The sequence below is a fragment of the Bos indicus x Bos taurus genome, chromosome 8 (assembly GCF_003369695.1).
Source record: "Bos indicus x Bos taurus breed Angus x Brahman F1 hybrid chromosome 8, Bos_hybrid_MaternalHap_v2.0, whole genome shotgun sequence".
In the NCBI taxonomy this organism is placed as follows: Eukaryota; Metazoa; Chordata; class Mammalia; order Artiodactyla; family Bovidae; genus Bos; species Bos indicus x Bos taurus.
In genome coordinates, this window is record NC_040083.1 from 74,987,923 (window position 1) to 75,015,652 (window position 27,730).

Genomic DNA, 27,730 nt, shown 5'->3' on the forward strand with positions numbered 1-27,730 from the left:
CCTCAGAGTGGCCTTTAGGAGTTTTTCCCCTGGGCACTGTGTGAAAAAAATGGGGGTAACATCAGCTGACCCATTTAAGAGGCCACTGAAGTACACAGACCACCTCTAAACTTCTAGACTAGAACCTCAGAAGGCTTCTGTTTCTCATACTTCATCAACAAAAAAAAGTTTAAACACTCTTCTGGGATTTCCCTGGTGGACCAGTGGTTACAAGTCCATGCAGGAGCATGGCTTAGATCCCTGGTCAGGAACTAAGATCCCACATGCTGTATGGCAAGTTCAAATAAAAAAAAAGTTTTAACACTCTTTTGCTTGCTGATGTGTATATAAACTGCTTTATTTTTTAAATAACAAATGAAGGGGGAAAGGACCACAAAACAGACAGAAACAACCTCAAAGTAACTTGAAGAAAATGTAGATCTCAGAAGGGGATGGCTCCTAACAATGCCTTTGAAGGAACTCCTGAGAGGTTTATGGTTGCCCTCGCTACCTGCCTGCTGAATTCACTCTGGCCCCCTCACTGCCCCTCGTAAGCCAGGGTTCTGACCTGGTTGCAAGCAGAGACTTAGTCAACTCTGGGTTCTAACCTTCTAGAGATTTGCTTGGGAGCAAGGCAGTCCATATATCAACCACAGGCCCCACTCCAGGAATGAACCAGAGATCTCACGACCTATGGCTGATCAGGGTCATTGGGAGCTGAGGACAGGGTCATGAACCCACAACCAGCCAGCTGTTTCAGAGATCACATGAGAGACACTCGGGCTACTGTTTTGACCCATTCCTGATTTTCCTCACCAGACACGGGCTCCTGGTGATTCTGGTTTACACAGACAGGTTTATGGGATCATAAGAACAAAAAGGCCTCTTGGATCTGAAGACCAAAATGGCCAATAAACTCAGAACTACCTCAGGATACATAAGAGCTCTCACCAGCCCAAAGAAAGCACCCAAAGGTCCAAGCAGCTGGGAAGACTTGGTCATGGGGGCACTCTCCAGACAAGGTGGGCTGCTGGACAGCACAGATCCACAGAGACAGAACGAGAAGCTGATAGGAGGCTAAAGATTGTATGGATGACACTTGTTCATTGAGAGCGGGTTGTAAGAGAAGGAAAAGGCAACGGGCCAGTTGCTCCCAGCAGCGCTGGGGAAGGCAGGTAACTTCTGTTCCAGAGATGGCAGGGCTGGTGGGGCTGTTCTTCAGTGCAGCACGGCCTTCTCCGCCTCACCTCAGTCAGCAAGGGCCAAGTTTGTGGACTGCAGTCGCTCTGTCTCCTGGCAGATGTTCTGTTCCACTGTGTCACACTCGGCTAGGAAGGCCTAAAAGATAAATGCAGAGTAGTGAGGGCCACTGGAGGCCAGCCAACCCATGCCAACCTTAGCCACAAGAGGTTCTTTGCCAAGCCACTCTAGGGAACCCCTGGGTGACTGACTCAGGCTAAATGGGTGTGTGGGGATGGAGATAGTCCAGGCCCCAGACTCAGGAGAGGGAAGTGACAGTGCTCTCAGTTAACAACCTCCAAAGAGCGCTGAGGAGAGGAAGCCCTGCCACTGAAATGGCGTGATTTCAGGGGGCCCTGTCCACAGGAATGGGGGCCCTGTCCATAGGAATGGCACCTCCTAGAACTGCATAACGTGTCAGCCCTGTCTGCTCCCCAGCAAACTTCTTTCCCGATCAGTTTAATCCAAATTCAATTACAGGGACATGAAAGGAGCTCTTGCGTTCTGGGTTCATACTGAGAAGTAACAGCTAAAGAGAGCCCCCACCACACATGTACTCTACGCTACTTTGAGGAGATACATGCACTGATGCATGACACTTTGTGATGCCCTACCACACAACTCACCTGAATCCTTTTCACCAAACCCTTCCTTTTCATTCTACTGTCTTTGAAATTTTCTGGCAGAATCTATGGAAGAATAAGTTGACATATAAATAATCCGAGTAAGTGAAAATGACATAGGAACACGTCAGAAACACCCATAGCACACCAAGCTGGCCACAGGTCACCAATGTGGATGACAGGCATTTTCAGGAGTCACTTCCCTGGATCTCTGACCTACACATCCCCTTCCATGGCTCTAGCTCCATAAGCACTCCTTAGCTCTCGAGGCCTGGACTGTAGACCTATAGCATGGGCTTTGTCCTTTCATCATTTTCTGTGCACGGATAGTGTCCTGGCTGGGCCACACACTCACTGTGACATGAAAAGCATAGTGCCTTTCTGCCCTTCTTTACCACCCCCTATACCACCTCCCCGGGGAAGGCAATGGCACCCGACTCCAGTACTTTGCCTGGAAAATCCCATGGATGGAGGAGCCTGGTAGGCTGCAGTCCATGGGGTCGCTAAGAGTCAGACATGACTGAGCGACTTCCCTTTCACTTTTCACTTTCATGCATTGGAGAAGGAAATGGCAACCCACTCCAGTGTTGTTGCCTGGAGAATCCCAGGGATGGGGGAGCCTGGTGGCTGCCGTCTGTGGGATCACACGGAGTCGGACACGACTGAAGTGACTTAGTAGCAGCAGCAGCAGCATACCACCTCCCCTCAAGAATCCCAAGCAGAATAGTTCACCCTAAGAATGAGGTATCAGGGGAGAGATATTATCTCTCAAAGGGAACATGGCATCAGTGATTCCTAACAGCCTCCCAAGAGCTGGGTCTGACTGCCTTCTGTACGGGTAATGGGCCCAGTGGAATGTCAGATACAAGAGTGTCAGGAAAGTGACACCCTGTATGTCTCTGACCACGAGACCATGTATCACTTAGGTCCCTGCTTTGTGAGGATTAGATGCTACTGTATGTGTGTGCTCAGTCATGCCCGACTCTTTGTGTGCAACCCCAGGCTCCTCAGTCCATGGGATTTTCCAGGTAAGAATACTGGCATGGCTTGGCATTTCCTATTCCAGGGTATCTTCCCAACCCAGGAATAGAAAACTTGTCTCCTGCATTGGCAGGCAGATTCTTTACCTCTGCGCCACCTGAGAAGCCCCCTTAGATGCCACTAGTACATATAAAAATGACAAAAACCCCATGTTGGTGAGATAGGGGAAGTCAGGAACTGTCTTATCTTTCTGCATATTCACCAAAGACCTAGCAGTGTCTGGTACACTGCTCAATAGGTGCCCAGTATCCTCAGGCAATGAGTGTGATACTGAGAAAGTGAAACTGACTGAAAAGCCATCAAAGGAAACTAGTCCTTCTCAGCTGAGTATTTACTTACTAGTGTGTCAATCTCCTCCAAGATCTTCATAAACTGCTCAATTGTAGCTTTTACTCTCCTATCGAGTTTGCAGAGAGCTTCAGCTTGCAAATCCTTGGCCAGAAAACCCTGTGGAGGAATGATGCATTATTCCAAGTGTTTCTTTGAGGCTGACAAAAACTCCAAGCCAGGCACTGATGAAGCAGCCACACCCTGAGTCCACGTTCCCCAATAGGCTGGGCCAAATCGCAGGCCCACAACTCCACCTCCTGGAAAAACAGAAAAGCCAGCCCTGGGCCTCCTCAAGCACTGTAATAGGCTGCAGGCCCCTCTATCTCATGTGGCCTACTGAGGCCACAAATGCTTCCAGAGGCCTGGCTCTGCTGAAGCCCTCAGTCACCAGTGAATACCTGCATATAAGAGGCAGATATTAACAGCACAGGGTTTAGAGTTTGATAGGCCTGGGCTTCAATTCTGACTGCTGTGTACTGGCTGGTGAGCTTAAGCAAGTTCCTTAACCTATCTGTACCTTGCTGTCCTCATTTTTAAAATGGAGATCAAGGCATTTCCTTGGCAGTCCAGTAGTTAAGATTCTGTGCTTCTGTGCAGGGGGCACGGGTTCCATTCCCCATTGGGGAATAAGATCCCACATGCTGAGCAGGCTGGCCAAATTAAATAAATGAAATAATACAATGGAAGACTTCCCTGGCAGTCCAATGGTTAAGAATCTGCCTTGCGGAGGGAAAAAAAAAAAAAAAGAATCCACCTTGGGCTTCCCTACTGGCTCAGTGGTAAAGAATCCACCTGCCAATGCAGCAGACACAGGTTTGATCCCTGATCCCAGAAGATCCCACATGCCAGGCAGCAACGAAGCCCACATGCCACAACTATTGAGACTGTGTTCCAGAGCTCGGGAACCACAACTACTGAGCCCACGTGCCACACTACTGAAGCCTGCGCTCCCTAGAGTCTGTGCTCTGCAACAAGAGAAGCCATTGCAATGAGAAGCCCGAGTACTGCAACCAGAGAGCCGCCTCCACTCACCCAACAAGGGAAAAGCCCACACAGCAATGAAGACCCAGCACAGAAAAAAATAAGTAAATAAATAAAAATGTATATATATATAAAAAAGAATCCGCCTTGCAATGCAGGGGAAGAGGATTCAATTCCTGGTCAGGGAACTAAGATCCCACATGCCGCTGGGCAACGAAGCCCATGTGCTGTAACTACTGAGCCTTTGCACTCCAATTAGAGAGTCCATGCGCCCCAGTGATAGACCCCACATGATATAATGAGGATCCTGCATAGGCAACTAAGACCCAAATAAACAAGCAGCTAAATAAACAAAGGCAAAAAGAAAAAAACAAAAAAAATAAAATAAAATGGAGACCATGACACACACATCCCAGAGGGTTACCATGAGGATAAAGGGAAATACAAGACCTTTAATACGAGTCCTGACACAGACATATTGCTAACAAATGGCAGCACTTACTTAATTGTTTTTATTAAATTATCTGTTTATTCACGTTACTTGGCCTAATGATCAGTTAGCTGGTGACAGCAGATGGATAGCAGGGATCTCTGAGGATGTTTTTATCAAAGTCAAAAGCTACAGATGCAGATTTCACAAGTAATGAAATAAGCTACCGATTCCAACTGAAAGAATTTACTCGACCAAAAAATGAGAAATGGCCAAAAAAGATTTAAGCCCAAGGACATTCAAAGAAGCATTATGCATAATGTTAAATAACATAAGGTGATAAATAATAAAGAATTGGTTAGGTAAACCATGATACACTCATGTGATGCAATATTATACGAGATTTGAAAAGGATGATCTTTTTTTTTTTTCAATCAAGACATTTTTTCTTTTTTTTTAATTTATTTTTTTATTTTTATTTTTTAATTTTATTTTATTTTTAAACTTTACATAATTGTATTAGTTTTGCCAAATATCAAAATGAATCCACCGCAGGTATACATGTGTTCCCCATCCTGAACCCTCCTCCCTCCTCCCTCCCCAGACATTTTTTCTTTATTGAAGTATAGTTGATTTACAATACTGTGTAAGTTTCAGGTATACTAAGTATGATCATTTTAAATGACATGGGAAAGTGTTCAATTCCTTAAACCAAAGAAAGAACTATTTACAAAGTATACCTAACATTATACCGATTTTTTAAGATAAAAAAACAGATTCCAGGTTTTAGTAATGGTTATCTTTTGAGCTGGGGGTCTTAAAGGTAATTATTATTTTTCATATTGGTGCCCACACATCTTCTTAAAAATTGTGTACAATCAGTATGCAGTACTTTAGTAATTAAAACACAATCATACATCCATTAATGTTATAAAATGAAGAGATCAAAAATAAATACGTGGTTTGAGGCCATAACTAATTCTAATTTGGTTTCGGTCCTCCACCTCTAGTACTACAAGGAATTGAATAGGATGACCCCTCGCCAATATCATGCTCAACTTGGACATTCTATGAATCAGTGTTCTTTGCCTTGCCAAATACATTATAACTGACTAGACTGAGAGAAACTATTTATTCTATTTAAGACAACACATGATCCTAGCATGACAGGTATTCTCACAGGAACACAAATGGATGCTGGCTGGGGTTTGTAAATAACAATGATGGGCTTACAAAGCACTTAGAATGTGTCAACCTCAAACTATGTAATTGAATCCTCACAACAGCCCAAGAGGGAGTTACCATCATCACTCCCTTTTTTACAGAACTTGAGACAAAGGCAAACTTGCCCAGTTACAGAATGGGAAGAGTCAGGGTCTGAACCCAGCAGGGGCTGAAAACAAAGTTTGCCCTCATAACCACACATTTGTGTCTCTAGAGAATTCTTAGAGAAGGCAGAAAGTCAAGTCTACCAGGAGAGTTACCTGCTGGATTCCAGCAAGGTCTTTATTCAGTTCTTCCAGCTGGTCAGCTATCTTCTCCACAGATTTCTCCAAATCTTTCAGCTTCTTTAGTTCAGCTTCTTCCTCCGGACTGTTCTAAAATGTTAAGAATAAAAGGAAGTCAATAATCACCAAAAATAGTAGCTTCTGTCAGATAAAAAAGTCTGACCACAAGCGGTCAAACTACTCCCCTAGGAAAACATCATCTTAAACTTGCTGCTTCTTGGAAAGCAAGCTGGAGGGTTATACACTAAGGTTTTCTATCTACAAAGACACTAGACAAGATAGAGAGAAGGTACCAGGTACAAGTTCTGGTGAGATAGCCCGACGGCTTGGGTTCAGAGAACAAAGCTGATCCATGAGCCAGATCTGACCTTAGCCTGGGGCTGACCACCAACTGACTCCAGACTGAAGCCCAGAGTGTTAACTAATTATAGTGAACGCCTAGCATGTGAGGAGTCCAGAAAGGTGAGACAGGTAGAATTTTATCCTTTCCTTAATGGAATTCCTGAGCTCTCTCATTCAGTATGACCATGTAATGATGCATACTTTCACTGAGCATCCCCTCTGTGCCAGGCACCATCCTAAGCATTCTACCTGTATTATTATTTAAGCCTTACCACAATCCAATGATGAAATTGAGGTAACTGTAAAGTAACCTAAGGTCACACAGCCCAAAGAGGTAAAGCTGAGACCTGAATGTGATTTGGCTTCTCACACCCCAGGACAACTCCAGCTGAGGGTCCTAAAGTTTCTTCAAACTCAACCCTTGGGTTGTGCTCATTATTCCATCACCGTTCTTCCTGACCCTTGAGCAAGAAATCTAGACTATTTCCCCTTCTCTCAACTTCATTGGTAGCTAGCAGCTTTCTGCTTTTACACTGTCTCCCATTGTTCCCACCATCTCCCTTGGTGGCCAGATCCTAAGTGCCAGTCTCCTGGCAGTTCCAAGTCTGCACTAGACTTTCCTTACCTCCACCTTGCTAACCTCTGCCCTCTTTCCACTCTTAAATCAGCCACACCCAGCTTAAAGTAAGGGAACTTCATTTGACCAACAACTCCACTGTGTCACAATGCATGGCTGGCCCTAGGGTCTACTGTCCTCAACCCTTTTTGTCACCAACTGACTCTTTTTCTCCCTCACTTCTAGTCTGAACCTTTCTTTCCAGCCAGAGTGTTTAACCTCACGGGAGATTTTAGCAAAAAGAATGGTTAAAGGAAGAGAGGTTCCTGAAATTTGTAGAGTTACTTATTTTTAAAATTTACAGGTTTGACAGTCTCTTGCAAATTCCTCTCCAAGTGAGTAGCGACTGCTTCAGACACCATTTTATCCAGACTGAAATCCCACCACCAGCACAAAACCCACATAATTGAGGCAATACAACCACTCCTAATTCCCAGGGTGAAAACCCTAAAGAACAGAAGATGAAGGATATGAGAACAATAAAACTGGTAACTTCACTAAACAAATAGTAACGACATTTGTGTGGCAAGCCCTACTTCACCAGTGCCAAACCCGAGCCCCCAATTTGGCCTTCTAAATGGACACTCATGTATAACACCTTAGTCATTTGGCTCTGAGGTATTTCTGATAGAAAAAGCAATCTACCTTTTTCCCAATTAACATAACCCGGCAACCATTTTGTATTCCAAGTGCTGACAATGGCATCTCCATTTCCTTCAGAGATTTTCCTGAAAAAAGAAGACAGTTATGTCAAAGGTAACTTGTACAACAGTGAAAATAGATTTCAGCAAGGGTATAGGAAATAGTGTGTTCACTATTGAGAAGAGGATGAGTTGGTATAACATTTTTAGAAGGTTTCTTGACCCAATAACTTCACTTCAGATATTGATCCTAACAAATAACTGGACATGTGCCTAAATAACTGTTACAAAATTATTATTATTCATAACAGTGAGAAACTGGAAAGTCAAAAACTCAGGAATAGGGGACTGATTACTATACATCATAACAACAGAAGACTTTGTAGGCACTAAAGCTCATTTTTCAGGAAACTTCAATGCCACAATATGTGTTGATGACCAAGTGTTATAAGAAGATCACAAGAAATGATCCTAGTTTTATCCACTACAGAAACAAAAAAAAAGCCACAAATGAGAACCCACACTTCAGGATGTCAGGACAAACAAACAAAGGCTGGACAGAAATATACTGAATTGTTATGAGGGGTTTTATCCAGGAGAACATTTTCTTTTTTGTGTTTTTCTCTATTTAGAAACATGAATTTCTATTGCCTTTATAATTGTAAAATGAAATGTTTTTAAAAAGAAAAGACAAGGAGTTACAATATGAAGTGTAAAAGTAAATGCTTCCCATCACTAAATTCTTTATGATTGGCACCAAATGGGGTGAACTTAGCTTCATCAGATACAAAATAATGGGTTCCCATGGGAATGAGAAAACCAGAGAATGGGGATGGGAGAAGGTGTGTCCTGGCAGAAATCACCATATTCCACTGGGCCTGCTACATCCAGGTCCTTTAGTCTGTTCAGTACCTTCCCTGTGTCAGAACTAGGCCAAGCCCTGAAAACATAGAAGTATCTCTGTCCTCATGGAGTCTGTATTGTACCAGAGAAAACAGATGTTTGGTGACTATGGAAACAATTATTTAATAGTAGTTTCAATACAAGCTATGCAGAGGTGGAGGGAGTGCTACAAGAATATACACTGGGAAGAGGATCTAACTTAGCCAGGGAAGACTGCCCATGTGCCTCATCAAAAATGGTAAGGTTTCTGCCACCCTCATGTGACTTCAACTCTAATACCTGTGCCTGTGTTTGCAAGTGTCCACTACATAGTAGGTACTCAACAAATATTTGTTGAAGGAATGACGGAATTAACAAGCAAATAAGAACTGTCCTAGATTGAAAACCTAACCTTACTGTTCATTTCAGTTCAGTTCAGTCGCTCAGTCGTGTCCGACTCTTTGCGACCCCATGAATCGCAGCACACCAGGCCTCCCTGTCCATCACCATCTCCCGGAGTTCATTCAAAATCACGTCCATCAAGTCGATGATGCCATCCAGCCATCTCATCCTCTGTCGTCCCCTTCTCCTCCTGCCCCCAATCCCTCCCAGCATCAGAGTCTTTTCAGATGAGTCAACTCTTAAAGGTTAAATAGTTTTAAATAGGCTCAGAGCTGGAAGAGAAAGCCTTACCCTTAAATATGAGTTTCTGAAAAGGCAGCGGAACCCCTGTAGCCTCTTCAACAACTTGGGCCAGGTCTTGGACAATTGGCTCACTATTGCCTTCTTGTGGGGTAACTTGAAGATCGTGCTTTTCATTGCCTGGGGATAGAGAAAAGTGTTGAATAAAACACAAACCAATAAACAGAGGCTGACACTTCATTTTCCCAGCCTTTAAGACCTGCTCAAGGATTTTTGTTTCCTTGGGAATTGTTACAGGAACTAACAATATCAGTGATATCAGCTAACATTTTAAGCATTTAACATGTGTAAGGGGCTGACTAGACTTATTTTGGAGAAGGAAATGGCAACCCACTCCAGTATTCTTGCCTAGAGAATCTTATGGACGGAGGAGCCTAGTGGGCTGCTGTCCACAGGGTCGCACAGAGTCGGACACAACTGAAGCAACTTAGCGCGCATGTATGCACTGGAGAAGGGAATGGCAACCCACTCCGGTATTCTTGCCTGGAGACTCGCAGAGACAGAGGAGCCTGGTGAGCTGCTGTCTATGGGGTCACACAGAGTCAGACATGACTGAAAGGATTTAGCAGCAGCAGCAGCAGGCTTATTTTATGCATAATCTTAATTAATCCTCAGAACAACCCCATGAAGTACCCATGAAGCCGGTATTACCTATTATTCCCCATTTCACAGATAAGCAAAACGTGAGATCAGTCAAGACTTGCCTAGTGAGACCCATCTCTACAATCAGAACTTAACCTCAGATCTATTTCAAATTCTGTGCTTTTCTTTACAAGCCATCTGCCTCCTCTAGCCTGACTGTCCTCTCCTCTGTGTTGTACTGAGCGAGGAACTGTTTCTATCTCCTTTGCTATAATGGGCAAGCAACTGCTTTTCTTCCAGGTCTCTCCCACTGGGCACACCTGGACGCATATGGTTGGTGCCCAGAAAATAAATGAGGGACTTCCCTCATGGTGCTGTGAATAAGAATCTGCCTGCAAGGCAGGGGACACAGGTTCAATCCCTGGGTCCTGGATGATTCCACATGCCGTGGAGCAACTAAGCCCATGTGCCACAACTACTGAGCCTGTATGCTGCAACTACTGAGGCCCACATGCCTAGAGCCACCCCAGTGAGAAGCCCCAACATCTCAAGAAGAGTAGCCCCTACACGCTGCAACTAGAAAAAGCCCGAGCAAAGCAACGAAGACCCAGTGTGGCCAATAAATAAACAAATGAGTGAAAAAACTCAAACAGCAGAAATTTCTTTTTGGAGCAGAGGTGCCAATTCTTTTCTGGATATGTGGACAGCAAGGGCATAGCCTGTGTCCAGTGCATCACGCCAAGCCTTAAGCCTACTCAACAGCCATGAAGTCAGCGGGACAGGTGTTACCAACTCTATTTCGCATAGAAGAAACCAGCTGCCTAGAAAGGAGACATCCCAAGGTCACCCAAACCTGCAGAATCCTGGTCTCCAGATTATTGAGGCCCTGGGGTCTCCCCTAGTTGGTCCTGAGGAAACCTTATGGACTCAGCTCCCTGGAGAACAGTCTTTGCCTAGTTCTGTGTCAACTCCAACAGTAGACAGACCCCAAGGGTGCCCACAGTGTACACTTGAACCCACGCCTCACTCAAACAGCACACATGAGTTTTGACTCCTGCACACAAGTAGGTGTCCAGATACACAGCAGTCATAGACAACATGGCCAAATACAAGCCAGGCACAACGTCCCACAACTGTGCAGGCACACCCTAAGACATACAACCAAACCACGACGTGAAGCATCAAGGACCTAACAAATGGCCTGAGACAAAATACACCTGCCACGTGGAAAGGTGTGCTGACAGGAGACCAGTAAAAAAAAAGAAAAAGCCGGTCCCACGAACACAAACAAGATCCCACGCTTCTGGACTCCAAATACAAGAGCACACACTTCGGGAGGGCAGGCGACCAAACCCAGAGACCCCACCGGACTTTCGTGGCCCAGCACGGAGCCCACCCGGCAGCCCGCGCTCACTGTGGGTGACGGTCACGCTGAGCCCGGCTGCCGCCATTTCGTCGCTCTGGGCCACCTCTTCGCTCAGGGCCACCTCTTCGCTCGGGACCACCTCTTCGCTCGGGGCCACCTCTTCGCTCCGGGACATCTCTTCGCTCCGGCACACCTCTTCGCTCCGGGCCGAGCGAGGCTGTGCTTTCTTTTTCACCCGCGGCCTGCGAGCGCAGGCGGCGGCGCCTCTGGTGGATCCGGCATGCCCTCTGGTCACGCTCCGGACGGCAGATTTCTGGGAGGGAGGCGGACCGCGCTCGGCTGGGGGCACCGACTGGCGCGGCTCCCGGCCCGGCCGAGGCGCGCGCCGCCGGGGACCCAGCCGCTCCCGGTCGCCTCGCGGTCTTCGCGCGCCTCCGCGCTCCGCCAGACCCGCGCTTGTCGCCCGCCCAGCTATAGTAGCTAGCTAGGGGCCCTCCACCCCAGTTCGGCTACTTCCCCGCCCCTCCCGGGCCTACCGGCCCCGCCCCTCGGAGCAGCCCGGCTGCAGCCGGGCTCTATTCCTCTGAAGCCGCCCCCTACCCCACCCACTCAGCCGAGGCCCCGCCTGGCTTATCTGGGGCCACGCCCACACCCGCCACCGGGGCCACGCCCCCTGCTGACTCTCGGTCCCTCACCTCCAACTTCCCGGAGCTCCCCTTCCCCGGAAGATCAGGCTGAAAATCCGGTAAAAGGATCGGGAAACGCCAATAGGCACATTGCGCTTGCGCATGGGGGGCCGGAAGTCAAGTCGGAGAGGGAGGTGACTCTGCTTCCGTTTCTGGTTTTGCTCCAGTGTTTAGGTTTTCTTAGCGGCCGCCCAAGATGAACCGATTCTTCGGGAAAGCGAAACCCAAGGCTCCGCCGCCCAGCTTGACTGACTGCATTGGCACGGTGGGCACTTAGACTTGCTAATTAGGCTCAGGAACCCTGACACCCCTTAACCTGTCCACCCCCGACTTCGGCGTCGATTCCTGGCTCCCAGGCCTATTACACCTTAGCTCTCTCCACCCCACTTTCGTTCCTGTTACCAAGTCATTGCTGACGCCACAAACCAGGGACCCCTAACCCATCATTGCTTAACCCTACTTGCGCCCCACCCCCTCTGGTGCTCAGCGCCGCGTCCACTCGCTGTTAACTTACCTGGTCACCCCGACCAGCCATAGGCCCAGACACCCTTCCCACCTCATCCAGCCCTACTCCTCCCTCCTCTTCCGTCCCTCATCCTTCTCCGACGTCAGGAATCTCGGCTTGATATCCTAGCTCAGTATATCTGTAACCCAATCCTGGATCTGTTACACAAAATTCAGAACTCTAGCCCCTGTCATTAGGCCACCACCTTTTATCCAAGTGAATAGCGTTAGCTCTACAGCCCTAGCCGAGGTCCATTGGGCAGTAACTCATTTCACACACTTTCTGATTGAGCACTCTGCTGGCCTAGTCTCCAATTCTTGGGAAATTTCGACTCAGTCGAGTGATTCTCAAATTCTTTTTCTGCTCAAATACTTGAATACGCCCCTGGAATATTAGAATCTAGCGGGGTGGAATAGTTTAAACCCCGCCCCCCAGGATTTCTGAGAATCCCGCCTCCCCACAATTAGGAATTGCTGTTTTCAACCATCACCATATGCTCTTGTTTTTCCTTTCTTCCTCTATATTCTTTCCTCTCCTACCACTTTTCATGTCAGTGTATTGCAGTAACTACTACTGCCTTTTATGTTTTTCCGCTGAAGGTGGACAGCAGAGCAGAATCCATTGACAAGAAGATTTCTCGGCTGGATGCTGAACTAGTGAAGTATAAGGATCAGATCAAGAAGATGAGGGAGGGACCTGCAAAGGTAAGGTAGACAGCTCCTGCAGAAGTTGTGACACCTTGATTTGAGTACCTGTGGAAGTAGAGCCTGGTGGTAAGGGCTGGTGAGAAATATAGAAGAGATGCTCACAGTCTGGTAAAGGGAAAACATATGTGATGGTGTGTCCTTCAGGGAGGAGACATGAGAGGAAAACTGGGGCTTGACCTGGTGGAGAGATGTTGATCACACCCAGAAACATGTATGTGGGAATTAGCATATTCTACTGAGAAGGTGGCAATCTGGACAGGCTGGGCCTGCTCAGACTAATGAGTTGCTTGGCTGGTCAGGTTAGGTAACTATAATAGATGGTTAAGGAATAGCATGTTGGGGAAAAGTACTAGTATTCTATTAATACCATCACTACCTACTAGCTGTGACCTTTATAAAGTCACTTAATTTCTTCCTTTCTTCTTCTGTTAGGAAGAAACATAGAGTGGTGTATGTAAGTGCATGGATTTGAGCTGCTTTTTTCCCCCCACCCCATCTCTGTAACTTATTAAGCATTTAAGTGAGAGCAAGTTACTTAGCATCACTCAACCTCAGTTTTCCAATCTGTAAAAAGAGGATAATATCTACTTTATAGTGTGAGATTGAACAAGGTAATTCATGCAACCTATGTCAAGGTAATCCATAGCACTATGTCTAGTACATAGAAACAGTCAGTAAATGTTAGGTATTATTATCATCTGTGAAGTAATAATACCTGCTTTTCCGTCTTCATTGGAGGAGACAAAGTGATGTATGAAACAGTATAGAAAGCGAAGTGATCAGAGGATTTTCTCTGCCATTGTAGTTGGATGGCATGAAGTGAAGAGTAACCAGAGGCAGGACAGCCCACCTAGGCTTGAGGAGATGAAAGCCTAAACCGTGGTGGTAGTCATGAGAATGACATGAGAGGAATCAATTTGAAAGTGAGTTCGGAAATCTAACACAATGACAGTGCATGAGGAGATAACAGGAGAGGAAAGGTAAGGTCGGTGTAACAGTTTTCAGCCTAGAGAAATGAGAGACTGGTGAGGCCGTTGTTAGTCATTTCCAAGATGATAGCAGGTTGAAGAGATTGGGCATGGTGAGTTTGAGTGGATAGCAGACTGTCCAAATTTGGAATCTCTCTAAGGCACCTGAATATACAAAATTGGCCCTCTTGGAGTAGAAATAATATGCCCTAGAAAAGGGAATGTACTGAGTTGTTGGGTGAAAAGACTGAGGTGGGCTGGAGCTTAGAGCCTGCTTGGGGGGGTAAACAGTCTGGGAGCCACATGTCTACTGCTTTGAAGATGAGAGGAAGTAGGTATGTGAGTTTGAGGATATGGGAGGTTTCTTTGACTATTTGTATATTTTCTACTTCCATTCATTAAAATCTATTTTTCTTCCTAGAATATGGTCAAGCAGAAAGCCTTGCGGGTTTTAAAGCAAAAGCGGATGTAAGTTCTATAAGTATAATCTCCTTTCCTCTAACAGGTTTAACCAAAAGGGAAATGGTCTTCCATTCCTTTAAATTTTCATACCATTTTATAAGGGCTTCCCAAGTGGCACGGTAGTAAAGGACCCACCTGCCAGAGAGGTAGACATAAGAAATGGGGGTTCAATTCCTGGGTTGGGAAGATCCCCTGGAGGAGGGCACAGCAACTCACTGCAGTATCCTTGTCTGGAGAATCCCAGGTACAGAGGAGCCTGGCAGGCTGCAGTCCATAAGGTCGCAAAGAGTTGGACACAGCTGAAGCGACTTAGCATGTATGCACCGCTTTATAAGCATTCTTCAGTTAACTGCAAATTTCATTTACACATACACTTAACTAGAATTTCTCCCCCTGCATGTTCAGCAACATCTGTTGCACCACTGTCCATTTAAATAGAACTTTTTGCTGTGGTGGGAGATGTTTTCTATCTGTGCTCGTCAGTACAATAGCTGTTAGCTATGTGTGCTTATTGAGCACTTGAAACATGGCTAGTATGACTAAGGAACTCAAGGTCCAGTTTTATTTAATTTTAACAATTTAAGTAGCCATGTATGTCTAGTGGCTTCTGTATAGACTTCCCAGATCTGTAGAGTTTAATTCTCCCATTTATGTAATTAGAATGTGCCTTTTAAAATTTCATTTGTTTGCCTGTAAAATTGGGAAACCTAAATATTTGTTCCCTCCTTTCAGAAGATTTAGCAGTCCTTAATTTGTTTTAGGTGACTATGTCCCAGTGTTTGAGCAGAAACCCAACATTATCTTTGGTTCTTAACCTTGTGGGCTCTCCAGCTGATGAGACCTTCTGCAGGAGTGCAGAGGTCAGGTGGAATCAGCTGATAAAGAGCAGAAAGATATTGGTATCTCTATTCTTGTTTACAAAATGACTTCTTATAAAACATCAGATACCATCTTACTCCTTTTAGATTAGACAGAGTTATAAAAAGAAAATTATGATGCCTAGAGCAATGAAAGTGTGTAGTAAAACTGTTACCTCCTAAATTGGTAGCATCGCAATTTTTTAATTTAAAAATTTTTATAAAAAAAAATAAAATTTATTTTTGGCTGCACCAAAAATAAATAATAAAACAAACACCAAAAAGGTCTTTGTTACTTTGTGTGGGCTTTCTCTAGTTGCGGAGAGTGGGGGCTGCTCTTCCGTGCAGCGTGTGGGCTTCTCACTGCAGTGCAGGTGGGCTTCTCTTGGTTTGTGGAGCGCAGGCTTGAGGCATGAAGACTCAGTAGTTTCAGCTCGCAGGTTCTAGAGCAGTGACTCAGTACTTGTGGTGCATGGGCTTAGTTGCTTCACAACATGTGGGATCTTCCCGGATCAGATTTTAAACCTAAGTCCCCTGCATTGGCAGGTGGATTCTTATCCACTGGGCCACCAGGGAAGTCCAGCACTGCAATGTTTAAGTAGCTTTTTTTTTTTTTTTTGATAAAAGAATACATGTTCATTGTGGAAACTTGGCAAGTACTTAAACATGAGTAGAAGAAAAGAAAATTCACCAAGATTCCTATTGCCAGAAATAACCACCTTTAAAATGTTAATTTCTTTCTCTGCTTGTGCATACATGGCATATGTGCATATAATCTTTTAGAAGAAAACAAATGGCATGTATTATATCAGTTATCCTTTTTACTTAATGTTGTATCACAAGTATTTTTGTCCCTCTAAATATTTTTTGGAAACATATTTTTTTAATGGTGTGATAATATTCCACCACCATTTGCCTGCATCATTGATCATTTTTCTTCTGCTTGAATGGTTAGATGGTTTTCAAATACTGTATAAAGAGTATAGTGATGTAAGTCTTTGAGATAGTATTATCAGTTGATATAAAACTTCATTAAAAAAAATAGTTGGAGTGCCAGGCAATATATTAGGTTAGATAGATTACCTATTTATGGATACAAGATTAATAAAATACAATACCAGTCCTCAAGCAGTTCAGTCTACTGGAAAAAGTTTCACTGTATATACGAAGAATCTTAAATATAGTCTTGCTCCTTCCCCCTAAGAATTCCACTTCTGAGAATTTAGCATTGGAAATAATCTAAAACATAAAAACATATATTAAAACATATATTCTTAGCAATGTAGAAAACAGCAGTAATAATGTTAAGTGGAAAATAGTGTTATAGTTACAGAACATTCCAAGGAAGAAAATTGGAGGAACGTCAAATGATGTTTGTTTAAGATGGATTGAATTGTTTTTCTCATTTTTTCTGTGTGTTTGTTAAGGTTTGTTGTTGTCTTTAAGAAGATTCTTTTATCTAGCATTAAAGATACTTTTTTCCTGAAGAGTTCTATCTGCCTCACATTACCGTTTTCATTTGACTCTGAAAAGGTACGAGCAACAGCGGGACAATCTCGCCCAACAGTCATTTAATATGGAGCAAGCCAACTACACCATCCAGTCCTTGAAGGACACCAAGACCACGGTACTCCCAAAGCACTTTTTCCCACGGTGTCATTTTATTTTTGTACTCCTGTGCTCTTTTTCCTGTAGTTTCTAAAAGACAGTTAACCATCATGGCCAAGAAATGGTATGTTCTCTTTGCTTTTTTTAGGTTGATGCTATGAAATTGGGAGTAAAGGAAATGAAGAAAGCATACAAGCAAGTGAAAATTGACCAGATTGAGGTGAGATGTGTGCTGGTTTCTGTAAGAATGTACACTGGTTTCTCAAAGCACCCAAATGAATGTGTATGTGATGGGAAGAGCCCAGGAGAGGGATGGAATCTTGGGCCTCCCGTTTACTAATGGAGTAACTTTGGGAAAGCGTCAAAGGTCCTCACTGTTAACCTAAGGATCCTAATACCACATGCAGTTATTATGCTGCTGCTGCTGGTGCTAAATCACTTCAGTCATGTCCAACTCTGTGCGACCCCATAGACGGCAGCCCACCAGGCTCCTGCGTCCCTGGGATTCTCCAGGCAAGAATACTGGAGTGGGTTGCCATTTCCTTCTCCAATGTATGCATGCATTCTGTCGTTTCAGTCGTGTCCGACTCTATGCGACCCTATGGACAGCAGCCCACCAGGCTCCTCTGTCCACAGGATTCTCTAGTTATTATGAGGGTGAAATAAATGATCTGGTGTATCTAAGTGCACAATGCCTGGCACATAATAAACACCCAGTGAATAAACGCCCAGTTTCCTTTTACTACTAACTCATTTAATGATTTTTAGTCTTGTTGCCTCAATTATAAAGTAGTGATGTTGCTGTTCATCTCCCAGGATTGTCCCCAAGTAACACTTGGGACAATATGTATATTGACAATATATATAAAATGCTTAGCATGGTTCTTGGTATAGAATTGGTTCCCTTTTCTAGTAATTCTCTCTAGATTCCCTGCCCACCCCCACCCCCAGATTTATTGAGATACACTTGCTATAGAATATAGTGTAAGTTGAAGGTGTACCGTGGGGGTGATTTGAAATACATAGTGAAATGGTTACCACTGTAAGATCACCTCACATAATTACTATTGCTTTTGTGATGAGAATATTTAAGGCTTACTTTCCTAGCAACTTTCAAGTATTGTTAAATATAGCCACCATACTGTACTTTAGATCCCCAGAACTTAGTCATCTTCTTTTTTTAAGGTTATATTTCATTTATAGTTATTGTAAAATATTGACTGTTCCCTGTGTTGTGCAATATATCCTTATAGCTTATTTATTTTATACATAGTAATTTGTGCCTCTTAATCACCTCCCCCCATCTCTTTAGGTTTTTAATAATAATGTCCCTAAAATTAGCATTTCTTTTTGGAGATCCTGTTTTAGCTGGGGTGGCGAGCCCTAGGAGCTTGGCATCTCTTAACTCTGTCAGTTGAGCAGCCCAGATGGCAGACAGGATTAGCAGAGGGAGTGGTGATGGTCAGAGGAGAAGGCGTTTCTGCACATAATGATAGTGGTCTTTCCCCCTAAACACTAAGTAGAATGTCTCTTTCTAAGAGGGCAGGGACTCAGTTTTGTTCACTATTCCGAAGTGTATTCCCAAGTGCCCCAAACAGTGCCTGGCCTTCAGTTTACTTAATGGTTGGTGAACAAATGAAGGAGAGGCTATTCAGTGCCATAAAGCAGTTTTGCCCCATTTAATCAGGGTTTGTTAGTTGAGTTCTTATTGTGTCTCCAGCATCTTACTGCTTCTGCACAGTGTTCCCTGATAGTTCCAGTCTTAAGTGAAGGTGTTCTTCCTATCTTGCTGTTTTCCAGCACCCCTCCTTATACTAATGCTGGGACCCTCTCTAATCCTCCACCAGTTTCTGCTTCCAAGAATTTAGGCTTAGTGACAGAGATTCACTGAGAAAAATGTTCTGAGTATGCTTGCCTTATTTGTATCATATTATTTGATAATCAAACACAGTGAACTGAATTTTATTTTCTACTTTCAGGGTTCCTTGTGTTTTAATTAGTGCTGTTTAATGAACAAAATAGAAATTTTGGTATTTTTGGTTTTCTCTATGTTTCTTCATCTTTCACTTGTGGTTGTCTGGCTGTCTCCCCACCTGGTTTTCCTTCTCCTGTCCCCTAATACAGTGGTCCCCAACCTTTTTGGCACTAGGGACCAGTTTTGTGGAAGACAGTTTTTCCACAGACTGTGGGGTGGGCAGTGGGTTCAGGATGATACAAGCACATTACATTTATTGTGCACTTGATTCCTATTATTATTACATTGCAATCTATGATGAAATAATTATACAGCTCACCATAATGCAGAATCCATGGGAGCCCTGAGCTTGTTTCCTGCAACTTTTAGATGGCTCATCTGGGGGTTTTGATATGAGTCTGCAAGCAATTGATTTATTATGGTCTTTGTGCAGTCAAACTTCTCTGCTAATGATACTCTGTATTTGAAGCCACTCGCCAGCCCTAGTGTCACCACCTTAGCTCTACCTCAGATCATCAGGCATTAGATTCTTATAAGGAGTGTGCAACCTAGATCCCTTGCATGCACCGTTCACAGTAGGGTTCATGCTCCTATGAGAATCTAATGCTGCTGCCACTGATCTGACAGGAGGTAGAGCTCAGGCAGTAAAGTGAGTGATGGGGAACAACTGAAAATACAGATGAAACGTCGCTTACTCACAGCTCACCTACTGTGAGGCCCAGTTCCTAACAGGCCATGGACCAGTACTAGTCTGTAGCCTGAGGGTTGGGGACCCCTGCCCTAATAGACTTGCTTGCATAATAGGTGGAGAGCCCGGTTCTTTCTTAACTTTTTTGATGTGTTTGGGTGTGTGTCTTTGACTGGGCTGGATAGTTTGAATCCCATTTGTTTTCCTAAAATATTTTACTTGAAAAGCATTTTTATTGTTTTCTAGCGCTCATTTTGGAGAAGGAAATGGCAACCCACTCCAGCATTCTTGCCTGGAGAATCCCAGGGATGGAGGAGCCTGATGGGCTGCCGTCTATGGGGTTGCACAGAGTCGGACATGACTAATGCGACTTAGCAACAGCAGCAGCAGTGCTCATTTTAAAACTTTGCCTCTACATGTGTGTTCTCCTATTTCTTTTTTATTTCCCAGTTTCTGTGGTCCAGTCTAGTGCTTGTATTTGTTTTGCATTGCTTTTGTTTTTGCAGAATTGAACCTGCTAATTCTTTGTGATGATTTTTTTCCTGTGCCTATCCTGGAATCTCTTGCTAGAAATCCTACTCTTTCTAATAGGATTATAAGATCCTATTAGATATAAAAAATTTCAGATCACTCTGAAATTTTGGGTGACTTACCTTGATATGTAAAAGTCTAAAATAAGTTCAACTTGATTAGTTATGTTATTTTCACCCTCTTAATTACTGTTTCAGCCAGTGCTGCTCTGTGTAGCAGACTGTTAAAGTATATGCAATGTGGTAGTTTGGTACTTGGAAACAGAAAGCATTTTCTTTTTAAAAAAGTATTTTCTTCCATTTTATTTTCTAACCTTTATATGGAAAAACTAACCTCTAATTTGGGGGTGAAGAAGGAGTTTTTTAAATGTTTTGCATTGCTCTGGAAATTCTGAAGAATAAGCAGTGTTGATTTAGAACCTCTGCATTATCAGCAAGAGTCCATTCCCCTCTGTGTGGAATTTTCAGCATATGAAAAACATTGTTCTGCACATCCTTAACAGACAATATATAATATTAAGTGTTTAGTGTTTGACACATATTATGACATATGTTATTACAATACATCATTACCTATGAAGAATGGCTATTAATAACCTCATTTTATAGATGAGCAAATTAAGCCTAAGAGACATTACTTTTATTGAATATGAAATAAAACTTTTGAATGTTGAATAAAACTTTAGCTTGGTTATGTTTAACCACAGTCTGCTCTTCTTAGCATTGTACTAACTGCCCTTTATTATGCTGGACCACTTCTCAAATGGGTTTTACATTCTTTGTGGCCCTTTAGTAGTTTCCTAGTTAAGTACAGACAGATTATTCCCAGATAATTTATGCCCTCAGTCAATTTTTTTCACCAGCCTTGTCTCAGATATCCAGCCTATCCTGAATCCACTTCTGTTTCGCCATATAGGGTGGGCCCAGTACAACTTTTTGTACTATCCAGTTGTTTCTGCTACTGCTTCCTTGCCCTCCACAGTGCAGTCAGTTTTTGACTGACTCTAGAAGCATGATTTGCTTGTATCAGTTACCCTCTTTCCTCTTAACTTGAAGATTTTTGATAGTATAAATGTTGCTTGATTTCCTGTTTCAAGCAAACTTTCTCTAAAGAGAGAGATGGGCATCTCTTCTTGCAATAGCAGTTTGATTTTCCACGAAGCATCTTAAATTCAAATGCGAGGTTAGTAGTTCTGTTCTTTATTTTTCAAGTTTACGTTTTTACCACCAAAAATAGGGGACGGTTATGTGGTCCATGGCTTATTTCTAAGATTCAGGGGAGAGAATAGAAAGGGGGTAGTTAAAGAAAAATGGTAAGAATTGAATAAAAATCCTGTCATATATATTTTTGTAGGATCTACAAGACCAGCTAGAGGATATGATGGAAGATGCAAATGAAATCCAAGAAGCACTGAGTCGTAGTTACGGCACCCCAGAATTAGATGAAGATGACCTCGAAGCAGGTAAGTTATAGGAAAAGCAAAGTATATGTAGCCTAGCTTCTGAAAGGAACAACTGTTAGGGATCTTTTCTCCTAAGCAATAGAGAAAATTTCTATGAGGGTCCCCTGAAAGTTTGTCTATGGTACAGGCTCTGGGCACAGAGCTTGGGTGGCAGCCAATCAGACTGGCATACCTCACCAACTCTGAGGTGGACAAGCTCTGAAGGAACATCCGGGCAAAGGCCTCTGCTGACCTGATGCTTGGTAACCAAACACTGTCATTCCCTGCCATTTTCCTTTTGATTTTTTTCTTGTCATTTTCCTGCGTGAGTCCTCTTCCTCAGAACAGTAAAGCCGATCAAGAAACAGTAGTTGGCAGATACTGATACTTGGTGTGCATCAGTTACTATATGCCAGGCCCTGTGTTAGATGCTGGGGATTCAGCATTGAAGAAAACAAACATCATCCCTGCACTCCTGAACCTTCTCCTCTAGTTTCTAGTAAGAAACTGCATGAGTTATAAGAGCACAGACTGATGGGAAGAAGTAGTATGGGGTACCATAGGAACATAGAGGAATCCAACCTATTTGGGAGTCAGGGATGGCATACGACCTGAAGGATTAGCAGAGGTTAGGAGAAGGCGATGGCACCCCACTCCAGTACTCATGCCTGGAAAATCCCATGGACAGAGGAGCCTGGTAGGCTGCAGTCCATGAAGTCTCAAAGTCAGATACCGCTGAGCGACTTCCCTTTCACTTTTCCCTTTCATGCACTGGAGAAGGAAATGGCAGCCCACTCCAGTGTTCTTGCCTGGAGAATCCCAGGGACGGGGGAGCCTGGTGGGCTGCCGTCTATGGGGTCGCACAGAGTCGGACACGACTGAAGCGACTTACAGCAGCAGCAGCAGCAGCAAGATGAAGTGGAAGGGGTTGTTAAGAAGTGGCCTCACGGAGAGTTGTTTAGAAACTGTTGCTGTAGTCCATTTAAGACATAATGGTGCCTGAAACTAAGGCGGTGGCAGCAGAGACAGGGAGAAATGGACATACTGAAGAAATTTTAGAAGGTTGAATGGACAGGACCTAATGATTGATTGATTGATTGATTGATTGGATGTAGAGAGAGAGGGCGGAGAAGGCAATGGCAACCCACTCCAGTACTCTTACCTGGAAAATCCCATGGACGGAGGGGCCTGGTGGGCTGCAGTCCATGGGGTCGCTAGGGGTCGGACATGACTGAGTGACTTCACTTTCACTTTTCACTTTCATGCATTGGAGAAGGAAATGGCAACCCATTCCAGTGTTCTTGCCTGGAGAATCCCAGGGACGGGGGAGCCTGGTGGCCTGCCATCTATGGGGTCACACAGAGTCGGACACGACTGAAGCAACTTAGCAGCAGCAGCAGCAGAAATAGAGGGAGATGTCAAAGATGTTTGTCAGTTTCTAGCATGAGTAACTGGGTTTTCTGTTGGATGATTGTCCTGTCCCATTACTACTACTTTATCTCCATGTTCTTGTTTTAACTATAACCTCCCCTGCCCCTTCTCTCCTCCCTACCCCGTTTATTTCTGTTTTCTTATTTCTCATCTTGAGTTTCCTCTGATGAGTTTCTGCCTGCTATTGCTATTCCCCCTGGTCACTTCCAACTTTGCCATAGACTTACTTTTAAAGCCTGATCTCATGTCATGGTCATTCCTTTTACAACAATCTCATGCCTTCTCTCACTGGCTGTTTTCATCAGTAAATGGAAAATAATTTTTTACATTTGTATTGTCAGGATTTTCTAATTTGAATTGGCGTACTAATAACTATACAGTCTTCTCATGAATACTAGGGCTTTATAAACCTGTGGGAAATAGTTGTTTTAATTTTTGTTTTTCATGGACTTTTACCACCCCAGTTTCCTTGAAATAGCCATCTTTTATTTTGAAAATAGAAATTAATAATCCCTTCTCTGTTTTTAAATTTTCATCTTATTTCAAATAATTTGGCTGACTTTCTTAACATTAACTGCCAATTTTCTTTTTCTTAAATTATTTATTTATTTTTTTAATGAAAGAAATTTTTTTTGGCTGCACTGGGTCTTCATTGCAGCGCACAGGCTCTTCATTGCTGAGTGCGGGCTTTCTCATTGTACTGAACAGGAGCTACTCTAGTTGTGGCGCACGGGCTTCTCATTGTGGTGGCTTCTCACTGCCAGTCACGTGGGCTCAGTAGTTGTGGCACATTGGCTTAGTTGCCCTGTGGCATGTGGAATCTTAGTTCTGAGACCAGGGATCAAACCCATGTCCTCTGCATTGGCAGACGAATTTCTTAACCACTGGGCCACCAGGGAAGTCATCCCTAGCCTCCAATTTTTTTGCTTACATTTTTTTGAAATGTTGACTGTTTCAACTTAGAGTTGGATGCACTGGGCGATGAGCTTCTGGCCGATGAAGACAGTTCTTATTTGGATGAAGCAGCAGCTGCACCCGCAATTCCAGAAGGTGTTCCCACTGACACGAAGAACAAGGTGAAAGCTTTTTCTGTTCATATTTTCTGTGCAAAATGGTAAAGACTTTATGCCTAATCATCAGCCTGGGAATCTAAAAGGTACTAAGTAAGAACAAGGAAAGACTCTCATTATTTTGGGAACCCTTTAAAGCCCAGTTTTCCTACAATGGACTGGGGTTAGTCTTCCCCTACTTTACCCCCCGTTCCTCCTTGAGCCTGGAGTTGTCTTAATCTTTTTCTACTGCCCATGCCATCCACACCACTCTGACTTCAAGGTGCCAGGTGCATATGTTGTTTTTTCTCAGCATTCCTGAAATAGTTTTTATTAACACTACCATAGCACATCTTTTTAAATCCCTGGTAACAGGTTCCTGAAGCATGTATGTTATTTCCATGTTTAGAAGATCACAGATTCCTGATTTAAATGCGCTATTGAGCTATGGTTTCTGAATTGATAGTCTGCCTGTGGGTGCATGCTTAGTCGCTCGCTCAGTCATGTTTGACTCTTTGCGACCCCATGGACTATGGCCCACCAGGCTCCTCTGTCCATGGGATTCTCCAGGCAAGAATACTGGAATGGGTTGCCATTCCCTTCTCCAGAGGATCTTCCTGATCCAGGGGTCAAAGCTGGGTCCTCCTGCATTGCAGGCCGATTCTGTCTGAGCTACCAGGGATGCCCAGTCACTCCTAGAAGTCTGTAGTAAAGTATGATATGGCAGTGACTCCTGTCCTGGGGCACCACTCCTTTGAGGATTGGTGAGGCTACAAAAGATATTGGTTCACTTTAGGGACCAGAGTGAAAGTGGGAATCTGGAGGCAAGTGCTCACTCCGCAGCCTTTACTCTGGACACTCCTTAACTCCTGGATACTCGCAGCCCCCTCTCCCCTTTCAAGGTTTACTCTTAAATTTCTCTCACTCTTCCCTTACTCTTCAGAGTCATCCCTTTTGATCCCTTGCATTTCTTTTCCTGGTTTATCACTTGCTACATTACCTCTCTTGAAAAAAAGGTTGTTCTCATCTTCTCAGTGAGATTTTTGTTTTCATTGATTAACCACTTGGAAATGAATTTTGACCACTAAATGTTTGAAATCAGTTTTTTTTTTAAAGTCAGTTGGAGAATAGTGACACTGAACAATTCTTTCTTTTCATAGGATGGAGTCCTGGTGGATGAATTTGGATTGCCACAGATCCCTGCTTCGTAGACTTGCATCATTCAAGTACATCGTGTAAAATAAATGCATATTCTAGGACTGGGGAATATTTATCTTTCCAAGTTTGCCATAACAGATTTAGGTTTCTTTCCTTTCCTTGGAGGAAAAGTTAATTATTTTACTTTTTTTTTTTCCCGATAAGAGACTCGTTGCTTGGAGGAGGCTTTCTTTATACTAAATTTTTATTCCTTTTCTCTTATGAAAGACTAACTTACTTAAAATTATCATTGGATATGTCCGTCTTAATTCCTTAATAATAATTTTGAAATAAAACCAAGGAAATGGAAATCTTTTAAGTTCTGTGACAGCATATCTCCACAATTTCAGATTGACCTGATAAATTGATGGCAAAGATGAGAATGGTGGCACTATCCATATTATGATTCAAAACCATTTTCTCTTGTGGTGTTATAGGTTGGTTAAAGTGATGGCCTTTCTGGGTGAGTTTTCTTGTGTCTTGTGAGTAAATCATTACTGTGTCCAGTATTGGAATGGAATTATCACTACTGTATCATGGGTGGATATTTTGATTCTGTGGTTCCTGCAGTATTACAGCTGACTTGTAATCAGTAATGAATATTTCTTGATATTTAATGTATAGGACATTTATTTATACTCAATAAATATTTTTCAAAAGGATATTATTTTAATAATACTACCTCCGCTTGAAACCTCCACTACAGAAACCAAATTTAATATAATCTTAATGTCAATTCAGCTTAAAAACTACAGAAATCAAATTTAACTGGCAGCATTGTGGTGCTGTGGTTGATCCCTAGCCTTTTTGACACCAGGAATTGGTTTGGTGGAAGACAGTTTTCCCATGGGGGCTGGGGTGCTGGGATGGGTGGTTTCAGGATGATGCAAGCGCATTATATTTATTATGCATGTGTACTCAGTCGTGTCTGACTCTTTGCAACCCCATGAACTGTAGCCTAACAGGCTCCTCTGTCTATGGAATTTTCCAGGCAAAGAATACTGGAATGGGTTGCCATTTCCTCCTACTCCAGGGGATCTTCCACACCCAGGATTTGAACCCGAGTTTCTAGCATCTCCTGCATTGGCAGGTGGATTCTTTACCAGTGCATCACTATTTATTGTGCCCTTTATTTTTATTATTAGTAAAGCAACTCCACTTCAGATCATCAAGTGTTGGATCCCAGAGGATGAGGCCCTGGTGTAGAGGAAAGAGCAAGGAGCAATCCAGGCTTGGGCCCTGGGTCTGCATCTAATAACTCTTAAGTAGCCTTGTCACACCTCTCAACTTCTATTTCCTTACTAGTAAAATCATGCTTACTTCATGAGGCTTTTGTGAGTAATAATTGAGTTAATTGTCTTGAGTACTTTGTTAACTGCCAAAGGTATTACTAACAGTATGAGGAATTATTAATAATAAATTAATAATTATTAACACTAAAAAAACAGGGGTTGGGAGTTCCTTGGTACTCCAGTGGTTAGCACTCGGAGCTTTCACTACCATAGCCCTTGATACAGTCCCTGGTCAGGGAACTAAGATCCTGTGCAGCCAAAAAAAAAAAAAACCCAGGGGCTTTATTCCTTTTTTGGGAGGTGCCTGGAGTGCTGCAGCAAGTCCAAATTCTCGCCAGATTTCAGGGTCTTAAATGACCCATCCTCCCTTCTGCCAGCCTCGCTGGGGGCTTCACAATGTCACTTGCACCAGCCTTTCGTGTGTCAGCAAATCAATAAACATTTTTTGAACACCAGCTCAGCAGAGTATACCGACCCAAGGGATGCCAAGAACAGTCACAGCTCCTTTCTCACAACTTCACTGTCTTGTTATAGGTGAGAATGGAACACGGATGTTACCCTTTCCCACCCCCACCAACCTCACACTTGCAGAAACCTTCCAGTGGCACAGACATTACACTATTCATCATTACCTTCTTGAAACCTTCCTTGGCTTCCTGACTGAGAAGTTCTCACTCAGCCCTTTAAATATTTCTTCCATTGTCGTTCCTGTCTTGGGCTTCTTAGTCTTCATAGTTTCCCTGAGATACCTCATGCCCATGATTTTAACTATTACCTATGAACTAATGACTGAAAATAACTCACTAACTTCAACCCCTTTACTTATTCTTATTTTCAATTCTGGGTATTCCTAATTAAATGTTCTACCACTACCTAGAACCTAACATCCAAGTTAAGCTCATTACTTTGAGCTCACACTCAGTCCGCATTCCTGCTGTATTGCTTATCTTGCCACTGTTCAATCTCTGACCCATATATTGCCAGTTTTAATGAGTGATATTTAGTCCTCCAGCTAGACTTCTTTAGTACATTGGATACCAGTGAACAATCATTCTATCAAAATCACTCTTC

The 27,730-nt window shown here is 43.5% G+C and overlaps 2 protein-coding genes across 2 annotated transcripts; one reads left to right on the forward strand and one right to left on the reverse strand.

Moving 5' to 3' along the window:
* Positions 1–316: 316 nt before the first annotated feature.
* Positions 317–12,057, reverse strand: BAG1 (BCL2 associated athanogene 1). Its single transcript, XM_027550004.1, has 8 exons — positions 11,958–12,057; positions 11,311–11,575; positions 9,306–9,434; positions 7,735–7,817; positions 6,108–6,221; positions 3,222–3,329; positions 1,845–1,907; positions 317–1,317 (listed from the first exon to the last, which is right to left on the reverse strand). Exons 2-8 carry the CDS (start codon positions 11,435–11,437, stop codon positions 1,228–1,230), a joined length of 714 nt encoding a protein of 237 aa, XP_027405805.1. The 5' UTR covers positions 11,438–11,575; positions 11,958–12,057; the 3' UTR covers positions 317–1,227.
* Positions 11,934–26,029, forward strand: CHMP5 (charged multivesicular body protein 5). Its single transcript, XM_027550005.1, has 9 exons — positions 11,934–12,007; positions 12,116–12,213; positions 13,053–13,157; positions 14,550–14,596; positions 16,981–17,074; positions 17,204–17,275; positions 21,603–21,711; positions 24,085–24,197; positions 25,331–26,029. The coding sequence occupies exons 2-9, from the start codon at positions 12,145–12,147 to the stop codon at positions 25,379–25,381; spliced, it is 660 nt and encodes a 219-aa protein (XP_027405806.1). The 5' UTR covers positions 11,934–12,007; positions 12,116–12,144; the 3' UTR covers positions 25,382–26,029.
* The last annotated feature ends 1,701 nt before the right edge of the window (positions 26,030–27,730 follow it).

Bases quoted from the DNA above. Each gene is read 5' to 3' on its own strand.
- BAG1 (XM_027550004.1), bottom strand. From the start codon at position 11,437: ATGTCCCGGAGCGAAGAGGTGGCCCCGAGCGAAGAGGTGGTCCCGAGC. The intron at 9,435-11,310 runs GTGAGCGCGGGC...CTCTATCCCCAG, and splicing joins CAGCGTGACCGTCACCCACA to GCAATGAAAAGCACGATCTT. The intron at 1,908-3,221 runs GTAAGTAAATAC...ATTCTTCCATAG, and splicing joins TGGAGGAGATTGACACACTA to ATTCTGCCAGAAAATTTCAA.
- CHMP5 (XM_027550005.1), top strand. From the start codon at position 12,145: ATGAACCGATTCTTCGGGAAAGCGAAACCCAAGGCTCCGCCGCCCAGC. The intron at 12,214-13,052 runs GTGGGCACTTAG...TTTCCGCTGAAG, and splicing joins TGACTGACTGCATTGGCACG to GTGGACAGCAGAGCAGAATC. The intron at 13,158-14,549 runs GTAAGGTAGACA...TTTTCTTCCTAG, and splicing joins TGAGGGAGGGACCTGCAAAG to AATATGGTCAAGCAGAAAGC.